Source organism: Nicotiana attenuata, unplaced genomic scaffold (assembly GCF_001879085.1).
Source record: "Nicotiana attenuata strain UT unplaced genomic scaffold, NIATTr2, whole genome shotgun sequence".
Lineage (NCBI taxonomy): Eukaryota > Viridiplantae > Streptophyta > Magnoliopsida > Solanales > Solanaceae > Nicotiana > Nicotiana attenuata.
This window is the reverse complement of record NW_017670434.1, coordinates 681,919-693,366: the sequence shown is the minus strand read 5'-3', so window position 1 is coordinate 693,366 and position 11,448 is coordinate 681,919. Positions and strand designations below refer to the sequence as shown.

The 11,448-nt window shown below is 35.2% G+C and overlaps 1 protein-coding gene across 1 annotated transcript; it reads right to left on the bottom strand.

Moving 5' to 3' along the window:
* Positions 1-5,622: 5,622 nt before the first annotated feature.
* LOC109239343 (protein EARLY FLOWERING 4-like) lies at positions 5,623-6,433 on the bottom strand. The gene has a single exon (XM_019405892.1). It carries the CDS (start codon positions 6,356-6,358, stop codon positions 5,951-5,953), a length of 408 nt encoding a protein of 135 aa, XP_019261437.1. The 5' UTR covers positions 6,359-6,433; the 3' UTR covers positions 5,623-5,950.
* Positions 6,434-11,448: the final 5,015 nt, after the last annotated feature.

Below are 11,448 nucleotides of genomic sequence, written 5' to 3'. Positions count from 1 at the left end.
GGAAGAAAGAACTCACGAACTTAAAGTTTTTCTACTCACTTTTGGATGTTCAGCTGCTGAATTTCTCAAAGTTTTGTGTTTTCTTAGAGTATAAGGATATTCAGATTATATGTCAGATTGTATGTTCAAATGAGCTCTTAAGTAGGAAATAAAAGCACCTTTTGGATAGATTTTGATTTACCAAAAGTCTGTCCAAAAGGACTAACTTTTGCTACCAAATACCTGCCCAAAAGACATACTTTTGTGTGCTAATAGTGTTTCCAAAGATTGTCCAAAAGGGAAGGACAGTCCAAACCAGCTAAAGTGGCAAAAGCATGGAGGAAAGTGTACTTTCAGCCTCTCTAGTCCTAAAAAGTAAGCTTCTAATGCACCCTAATACATCATTACTTATCTACTCCTCAGCTTTTAACCAACAGCAATACCACCAGTTATTTTTTTTGAATAAAAATAAAACCAACCATGTAACTAGACTCAAGTTATCAACCAAACATCATTTGCTAAGTAGTAATTAGATTTAAAACACTTCAACATAATTTGAAAAGCAATCTAGAACCAAACAACTTAGTTAAAACATAAACTTAATTGCAACAATGGTTACAACCTAACGGAATTGGTTATGAACTAATTAGAACATCAAAGTAACTAAAACTCATAGTAACTAAACCAAACAGGTAATCAAGACCAAAAAATCAATAATTAATTGATATTAACTAAAACTTTAAACAACGAGAATCGATACGAGCTAGTGTTTTATTGAAACTAAACTAGAACAACTATCCTAATTTAACAAAATCAAAAAGCATGAATTACATGATTAGGAAAAAGCATAGACATAGAACACAAATTAAAACCTAATTCTAATCCCTAAAGAAACAGAAACTATATTAAGCGTTAGACTAGGACGACAACTAACATAATTTAAATTGATAAGAAAACTACAATAAAATATATTAAAACAGTAAATCAGAAACACAGAGGAAAAGATTAGTGTTTTACCTAAATGCTCAGGATTCGAACCAGAAGTACGACACAAATAGACGGTTAATAGACCTCCACGCCTCTTTTCTCGACGACAAATATCGAAAAACACAAACTCTGGCGAACCAAGTTGAGTCCAGCACTGTGTCAAAAAGAAAGAGAGACTACGGAGGCTCAGCGGCGGCTGGCTGGAGGCGGCGCTTTTTTTTGGGTGAGATTATGGGGAAGTGTCTACATGTTAATATAGGTTTTGTGGGTGTGTGGTGGCCGGTTCACCGTAAAATCGAAGAGGAAATAAGAGGCAGCTATCTAGGGTTTCGATTTCACGGAATTTAGAGGAGTTTTTGAAGATTTGGGGCTCGGATTAGGACAAGGGTAAATAGAGGAAAAGATTGGTATATATTGGGTGGTATTTGGTGGTGGTCGACCGGTGGAGATGGGTGGCGGCGGCTAGGTCTTGAGGAGAAGAGAAGAGAGTGAGAAGAAGAAGGAGAAGAAGAAGGAGAAGAAGAAGAAGAAGAAGAAGAAGAAGGGGAAATAAGGGGAAATGGGGCAAAATTTTAGGGAATTAGGGGTTTAAATACCTGAGTGGGGGATTAATCTTGAGCCTTTGGATCAAAACAAGATGGGTGGCTGAGATTTAACCTCAGCCACTTAACCAAGACGATGTCGTTTTGGCACGTCTGGTTAGGGTCTTGATGGCTGAGCGGGTTGAAGCAACTGGGCCACTAGTGGTCTGATTTTGGCCCATTTTCAATAAAAATTCAATTGGTTTAATTATCATAACTCTAATTTAATCCTACAAATGCACAATTAAAAAGAATTTTTTTTTTGGTATATACAACTTAATGATGCAAACTAGAATGCTTAAACAAAAGATAAAAGAAATATTTTTTTGTTGATATATTTATGAAATAAAATGCAACAAAAATGCACAAAATATGAGAAAATTAATTACAAGGAAGCTAATATTGTTCTAAAATTATCTTCTCTTTTTTTTAGGATTATATGGGTGCAAAAATTAGGTATTCACAAAATGATTGAGAAACTCATGCTCTAAATGCCCTCAACTATCGATTCAACCAGATTCGAGATCTGTGTACCAATTGAATGCATTACCTTGAGAGATCGAACAAACTCTTTGATAAGATAATTACCATACGTTCCAGCACTGTTGCAAGTTTCAACAAAGTGCGCTACATGTTGTTTCAGATTTTCCTTGTCGTCGAATTGTTGCAACTTAGGAGGTTGATAACCAACATGCATTTTCAAGTTATCAATTCTTTGGGTATACGACTTTGAATATGTGAGAGATATTTTTGAAAATGACACAGGATTATCTTTGATAGCCGTTATGATGAAGTCCTTTAATTTCTCAACGGGAATCAGACCTTCAACAGAGATTTGGATCTCCTTGGTTGTTGTTGCTTGCTTTTCGGAGGAGTCTTTTTTCTCTTGTGAACTTTGAAGATTTAAAGGTGTTTGTGTGGATTCTCCCTCTACTATGCTATCCAATGTATTTGTTAACTTGAAAAGTTTAGCATATTGATCTTGCACGCGCTTTGATAAGCTTTCAATTGCTTTCGTCAAATTTGCAAGTTATTCTTCTACAGTAGAAGCTTCAATATCCATTTCTTGCATGATTGCCGTAGAGGATGAATAATAATATGGATCATTGTTGGGATAGAGCTTAGAAGTCGCATTAATGAAGGCTAGGGGAGATCCAACGCTCAATCATCATTATCGGCTTGCTTGAAAGGTTTCTTGGACCTAGATAAACTAAGTTGAGCAAGAACCTCTTTGATCCTTTCGGCAACATCGTTCTCTTTTTGGGTCGAACTTGTAGAGGATCTTGCTCCTTTTGAGGATGAATATTCAAAAATAAGGGTTGATGGGGACGACACTTGGAGTGTTTGTCGTCCTAAAGAGTTTGCTTTGCTCCTTGTAACTTTCCCAAAGCTTCCAAAGGTAATATCGAGGATGCTTTCCGCATCAGTATAAAACTCGGAATTAGCAACCTTGGTTGAAGTTAATCTGGAGTTGATTTTCTTTGAAGCCATTTCGATATTTTTGTGCTTTGGTGATTAAAAAGTTGAGGTGAGAGGTAGAGATTGTCCCACTGAGCGTTCCAGAATTTATAAACAATAAATTTGCGTCAAGAAAATATTAGAGATCGAAAAAGTACTGCAACAACTGTAGTATTTTATTTCAAACAATATGAGTGTTACAATCTCTATAAATCCTCTTATTCTTCTTTCCACTAGTAAATAAAATAGCCTTCGAGCTTAATCTTGGATTTTATTTTATTTTAATCTGAATGCTTGACGTCTGATCTTGATCTTGACGTATTTTTAATCCAAGGGCTTGCAGCTTGTTCTTTAATCTTCGTCTTGTTCTTTTAATCCTTAGAACACTTGAATGCTTGTAGTTTTTAGAGAAATATGTAGTGTTTGATCCACGAGCTCTCTCTTGATTCTTGTTATAACTTCTTGTGTCTTTTCTGAGTTATAAAGATCCCTATTTATAGTTGTGGGAGGGAAGAGTTGTGATGAGAACAAACTCCTTCCGACCGATCAGATTGCAGAATGACAAGGCCACATTTGATTGGCGTGAAAATGTTACTTGCACATTTGGCGCGATTTCATTGGCCTTTTAATTTGTCTTGGCATGCCTTGTCATTTTGACATGTGGCACGATCCTATTTGCTCTTCCATTTGACTTGGCGTGCCATGTCATTTGACATGTGGCACCAAGCTGCGCCGCTAGGAAGATGACATATTGGGCCTAATGAAGTGAGTTCATCATTTGTAGCACAACTAAATGGACTAGTCCAGTCACTATTCATTGGATTTAATTAATTAATTCAATTATATTAGCCCATAATATTTATTTGAATTCAAAATATATTTAATTTGAGATTAAATCCAAATTTCTTATGAATTTAAATTCCACAAAATTTTAATTGCCTACACCACCATCCTCTTCGCCCTCTTTCTCAGCCTCATAGAGACAATCCTCCGACCATCCATCTCTTCGATAAGACAACTTCGTCGTAATGAGAAACGTACCAGCGGTGGGTTTGAAATCCATTTTAGTTCGAAATATTAGTCCATAACAATTAACCAGTCTCGTCTATTCTCAGTCACTTCCATTTAGTTGATAAGGAATGTGAATTTAAAAAAGGTAATATGAAGTACATGTGGAATTCTTGATATTTCTCACTCAATTGTTGCTCCTCCGTTTTAATTTACGTGAATCTTTTTAATTGAACACGAAATTAAAAGTAAAACAAAAAAATTAAAACTCGCTTAAACATGCCAATTTACGGGAACTATAAAAACTTCTCATTAAAAATAACATAAAAAATTTAAGTTAAAGTATTTAAAATTTAAAAAGGGATTATTTTTTTAAACGGACTGGACAAGAAGTATATTCACTTCAATTAAAACAGAGACAATAGTAATAAAGTAATTTTGGCACTATACGTATGTGAAACATGTGATTAGTATTTTAAAACTTTACGTTCAGTAAAGCATGTCACCCGAAATAAAGTATAAAATAAGTATTCTCTCCGTTCTAATTTATGTGAACCTGTTTGACTGTGTACGAAGTTTAAGAAAAAATAAAGACTTTTGGAATTGTGGTCCTAAACAAGTCAAAAAGGGGCCCATAGTATTTGTGTGGTTATAAAACCTTGTCATTAAAGATAAAATTGTAACTTTAAACTAAATTATTACCAAATTTAGAAAGGGTTCATTCTTTTCGGAACGGACCAAAAAGGAAATAGGTTCACATAAACTGGAACAGATGGAGTAATATATATATTTGTCAATGTTTGATCTCATAAGAAAGTTTTCTTGATGATAGAGCTGATGGGTTTATAGTACCTTAGCTTCATGTTTCGATGATCTAACAAACTTACTGTCAAAATATCAGATAAGGAACCTGATACACTTGGTACACAACTCAATCAACGGATTCAAGCTTATTTGAGTTGCTATAACTTCAGAAGATAAAGAATCAACACAGGGACCTGATGGGTTCTCCTGACAACAGTACGAAATCAACTCTCTACAGTTGGAAAGTGATTGCCTGTACTGAACACGCAAACAGTTCAGTACAGTGCAACAGTCACTTCTCATTGGGAAGGACCTTATACCAACCAAGTGACTACATCATTCAAGTGATGTCATCCAAGTTGTATTAACAATAAACAGCACAACAAATTAAACATCACTTGAACACTTAAGAATTCATTCAAGCATTCTAAGCATCTGACAATCAAGCATTCAATTCTCAAGTACATCAAGAACAAAGTACAACACTACTACATACCAATTCCTATAACGAGTCTCTTGTATGTCCTTAGTTGAGTTGTAACTTTGTAATTGTTCTTCATTGTCATCCCTACTTTGCTTATTTAGAAGCTTTAATTAGGAATCCTTTGTAAACCATAAACCTTTAGTATTTGTTTCGTGATTAGAGTTAGTCATGAATTGAAGTCTTTGTAATAAATGTATTGTAAAATGGCTTGTAATAGGTGTATTACAAGTTATTGAGGAATTAAGAGTTTAATTCCTGGATTGCATAGGTTATAATCTAAAGTTACTCATAGTGAAGTTAAAATCCTACTAGTCTAGGTCGTGATTTTTTAATCTCCTTAAGCAGGGATTTTACCACGTAAAAGTTGCATGTTACATTTACTTACGGTTGCATTAGCGTTATCTGTGAAAATCTATATAGGACCCGGTCTTTATACAGTTTGGTGGATATATTCTATGAAAAGAATGAGGAGGTTATAAAACAATTCTTAGCTAGACCGACACACGGTTCGGGCGTATTCCAATATTTCAACCCAGAATTTTTAATCCAATTTGCTGGAGAGAAGAAAGTTAATATGCCATTGCAAATAGATTAAAAATAGAAACTTAAAAAAGCCTCTGTAGTGGCTATGCTTGTTATTGGTCTTTTCTCAAACGCCGTTCTTCCGCTGGTAAACCATGGTTGTGAAATCAGTATTGAAATCAGAATAGAGAGAAGCAACCTTTGATATGTTGCCGTTGAGCTCCTGAATTAGGCCCACGTTCTGCACCATACTATCGTGCGTTCTCGACTGATGATTCTCGTTAACTTGTTGAATCAACAATCTGTTTCGATCCAACACCGACTGCACCTCTCTATAATTGTTGGAAAATGAGCTGCACATCTCGGAGTCACCTTCCTCCATACTGAAGTCATCGTAACCGCGCTCTTCGGTGAAGGTTTCCATGGCAAAGCTATCGGCCCTACTACGGACGCGATGACTATTTGTCTTACGGCTGGAGTGGGATTTGGCCAAGGTTTGATGGTGGCGGTTGAGGTTATTAGAGGTGTCTGCCATGCTTAAATTTCAAGAACTAATGAAGATTATGATATGAAAAAGTGTAGATGTAAAAGTGTTAGATATTTTTCTACAAGTTTTTGTCCTTTATATAGAGTTCAGGGAAAAGTGCAGACCTTAGATATTATTTGGAGTCAAAACAGAGATGAGTCACGATGTGTGAATAAGACAAACTGGGCGAACAAGACAGGAGTGAGAAAAGAGTGCAGGATTTTTGGCCACGCTCTTAGAAGGAGAATTGGGATAAGTTTAATTTGTAAAATATCTTCTCATGGATTCTTATGGGACCGAATTTTAAAAAATGAAAAAGTGCAAAAGGTCACAATTTGGCCAGCACAAGCTCAATCCAGAATAAAGGGTTTCCTTGGGAATGTGTGGAATCAAAGCGGAAATATCTAGAGAGCTCACCACAAAAAGATTTTGTACATAGTAACGGGGAACAATAGATTTTTAAAATCCGATAAAACTGATCAAACTCAATTATGCTGAACCGATTATTAAGTAATTTTTTTATTAAAGTCATAAGTTTTTATATAAATTTATAATTATATAAAATAATTAAGGTATGTTTTATATTTTATAAAAATATAAATCAAAAACATACCAAACCATTCTGAATAAATTTTTATTTAAAAAAATAAAAATAACTAAGCACAAATTTTTTCCTTGGGCGTTATGATTATGGAAACTGTTATAAAATAACAAGTAATTAAAGTTGAAAGTCCCAACTCCAAACTTATTATGTTACGCCTATTGAAACTACATTAGTTCAGTACAACATACATAAGTAGTACGCCACAAAGCATTCCAATGATCTTGAGTGGAAAGCCACAAGGTATTAAATATCTTCTCTCTCGTATAGTTTAAATTTATTCTTGTTGGATACTTAATCTTTTAATCGACTCTATTCTTAAGTCCAGCTTTGGTTATATCTTCCAATTCGCGTGATTTATATTCCTTTTGTTTTTACTTAATTTCTTTTACATTGATGTAGAATAGTGTTATGAATCTCTATTTTGGACGTCTTTCATGCCCCCTTCATTCATCACATTTCAAAGAGAAAAAATCTAGAGAGTTTTGTCAAATTCCTATGCAAGTACCTATATAATTATTAGGTTCTTAATTACTTTTAGCAGCTACTCTTACATGGCATTAAAAAAATAAAAATTATCTGAACCGTACCGATACTGAAAAAAATTAAAATGATTGGGACCAAGTCTTATTTTGATTATACAAAATAAAATAATCAAAAAATTGATATGTGTCACACCCCAACATAGGCGAGGCATGGCTGGCACTCGGTACCGTACTGCCTCGAGAGAACCACTCTACATGATTGTTTAACAAAAACTAGAACATACATAGGCCGACTTGGCTAAACTCATTCTTTCACTATCATGGGCCAACATGGCCACAACTCGTAATGTATAATTGTAAGTGGGAAAATGGTGTATCAACGAGCTATCGTACTCGGAACGTGGATACACACGGGCCGTCAAGGCCTCTGCCATGTTGTACACACTGAACCTGAGTCTACGAAGCCTCTAAGAGTACCTGACATCAAAATATGGTCAGGACAGGACACTGACCTACCCATAAGTGTGTCTATATACATTGGACAATCTAATAACCTCTAGACTCGGCTGTACTCTGGATGAAATGGAGCTTTGTCAATCCTCAGCTGAATATCAACTCCTTCTATGATAAGAGCCCGTCAAACTAGATACTTGAACCTACAAGCATGAATACAATGCCCCAACGATAGGACATTAGTACAAAGAAATGTAATAAGTATGTAAGGCAGATAATATAAGAATAACTGAACTGAAAGTGAACTGACATGTATATATGATATACTAAAAGTAATCTAGAGGGTCAATGAAATCCGGGAATCATACTTACCTTATTCTGACTCGTAACATATCTAAGTATTGAATTATCCAGCTTACCTTACAAAGGATGTGGACTGAAAAGGGAAGGCTCCGTTGGCCGAGAACATCTATTGTTGCGATTGTCATATATACATCTAATTCACGTGATGATATACTTGAACTTGTTCCATATGCTATCTTAGACAGATCAAACATCTTTAGGGCTACACTGAAACATAAAAGTGTCATTTACGCGTTTCATAAGAGACCGCCCGTAAGGCTCACTCATAAACATGAATAACAATGGCTCGTACGCGTAATATAGTAGACCATCTGTACGGCTCACAATATCGAGGTCTAGCTATGCATGCATGATGCAACTAAGACCGTCCATAACCAAATTTCATTATGCACATACACGTTCATAGACCGTCCGTAGGGCTTCACTGTGCACCTACGCGTTCATAGACCGTCCGTAGGGATCATGTCTTATACATACTTACTAAATATCACTCATGCAGACATCATTCAATCATCAATAGATAAACTCGTATTCATAACCATATAAGTTTGTGAGTAACTTATTATAGTAACAAATCCTTATTCCTTAGCTGCTTGTTACGTTATCCTTCGTATTCTATATTATTAGGCGTAAAGAACGTTGGAACTATTTTAGAATCGCATTTTTATCCTTATTTCACATCACAACTCGTTTATGGGGATTACATGATTCTGTCTACTTATAGCTAAGTAATATGCTTAGCTTATGAGGATACTCACTATACATATACATATCCATTCATCAATATGTAACAAGAACTACGGGAGTTACTTTCTATCAACTACATTCTTATTGCTAAACTACTCATATTCTGTAGTTTGCAACGCCATAAATAGCGTATATCGTCTCTTAAAATCACCCTCTTATATAATCAATCTTTCTTAACTTGTGAGCAGCATAACTATCTTCGCGGATCTTTATCAGTTTTGTAAACACAAACGTGTAAGTATTGCAAATCATGGCATTCCTTAGGTCAAGTCATTCTTATCATTCAGTAAACTATACATTATGCTACCTTTTTGAACTATTCGTGTACAACTATCCCTCAATATACGGACTCTATATTGTTTTTGATTTGTTAGACCATTCGTGCATAATTTTTAATTCACATCTAGACGTCTTGTTACATATAGAAGACAAGGACCTTTTGGTAGGCTCTATTTACTCCTTAAGAATACATGATACATCAACTAACACAATCCATTTTAACATTCGTATGGCTATTTGTAGACTCGTGAATGGACCTTAATCGTCGAAATAATACATATACAAAGACTCGCCCCCACGAATTCCTTATAAGGGCAACGTAACTTACGAAATCATGACAAATAAAAGAAAAGAAGACCTTATATACCTTATAATATCCAGTCCAATCCTCAAGCTAACTTAACCTGCAACTCCTTTGTCTACAAGCAATAAACAATACTATCGTCACAATATGAATGCCATAACTATCGCATTTGAACGACACACTTTATTCTACGATAAAACGAACAACACTTCCCCTGTTTATATAAATTCACAAAAGTTACAACATCCAACAATAGCCCAAACAACATCAGCAGTACTTATAATAAGCCTTTCAAAACAGTTTAACAATACCGACGAGCGGCAAGCTCAGTTTGTGACTAAACAACTATAGTTTTAAACCCCTTTTTCCTTCTAAAAATTTATCATCAACATTAACCGCCATGTATTAAGTTATCTCTACTAATTTTCAGCCAGAATAATAGTTTAAAAAAAATCATAAGAGTCCTACAAGTAAAGCAACTCAAAACTTATTTTTCAAATTACTAAAATACGTCTCCGACTTATCTTTTTTTTCAAATTGAGAAACACAACTAATAGTACATAATTAAGCCTCTTCTAGTATAAAACAGACATGAATTCAACTTAAAATTAAGTTCTCAACCAACCAATAGTGACGCCACAAGAAACTGCATAATACTCTTTCGAAACTCGCAAGTGCTAGTCTTTACGATCGAGCTACGACTCGTAAAAGCTTAAATAAGGGAAAGAGAAGTACAAACTTACCTTGGAATAAGTAGAACCCACGAAACCTAGTCCCTCTTCATCTAAAACCAGTCCCTCAACGCAGCTACAAGTAGGAGAAAGGGAAATTAGCAAGTCGTCCGGGTTTTTTGGCACTAGAATCACTTCGTATCACCCGAAATCACCTAGGGTTTGTGTGAGATTTTTGGGGAGGAGTTGCAGAGTTTCAATCTGAAGTTCTTAGTTTGAGAAACAAGTGAAAGAAATGATTTCATTCAGCCCTTAAAAGGCCCCTTGGCCGCCTCTTTTGGGGGATTTATTTGATCCCTTCTCATTTAAACAAGTAGGTGACACACCTACTTGTCACCTACCAGTCTGTGTAGCCTTGAGAAAATGTGAATATCTCTGTACTACAATGTTGTATCGACGAACAGTTTAATTCATTAGAAACTAGACCCGTACATATTCAATTTGATAGGTGGATCACACGTAATTCTTATTATATTGAGAGAAAAGCTCTTCTACATTCACCTAATTTTCAGAGCATTTATGAATGTAACTTGTGATTACCTTTGCCAACTTTTGTTCCACAACTCGCTTGACTTTAAAACATAGCACGCGGCTATCATACGACTAAAAAACTCAACACATAACCTCCTTATAAAGTTAAGTACCCTAGTCTCACCCCAAAAGTACATGTCATAATATTCCCAACTTGTCGACTTTCGACGAAGCTTATTTTCTTCAATTCGTTTAGCTTCTACGCCTTCCAGCCCTCTTTGTACTTGTTATTCATGATCTTAAATATTTGTAACCTCCACGATAACATAATTAACTTGCTTTATGTATTTTTAAATATGATCTCATTTTTGAGCTTATATCAATTGACTACGATGTACTCTCGCATACGAAAATATGGGGTGTAACTATATGGTACCAATTTTATAAAATAACCGACCGAACCGAACCATCGATACCCAAAGAACAAAGAATATTGTGAATTTCAAAAATGGTGTTATGGAAATCATTTTTAATTCTTATAAAATTAATAGGGAATCTATGATTGACGTAGAATCGAACTCGAGCGGTTTCGTTCAATAAATACCGGAAGACAAGGAAGCCGTTATGTTTCATCTATTCACTATTACCATCTTGGTTCAGTCATG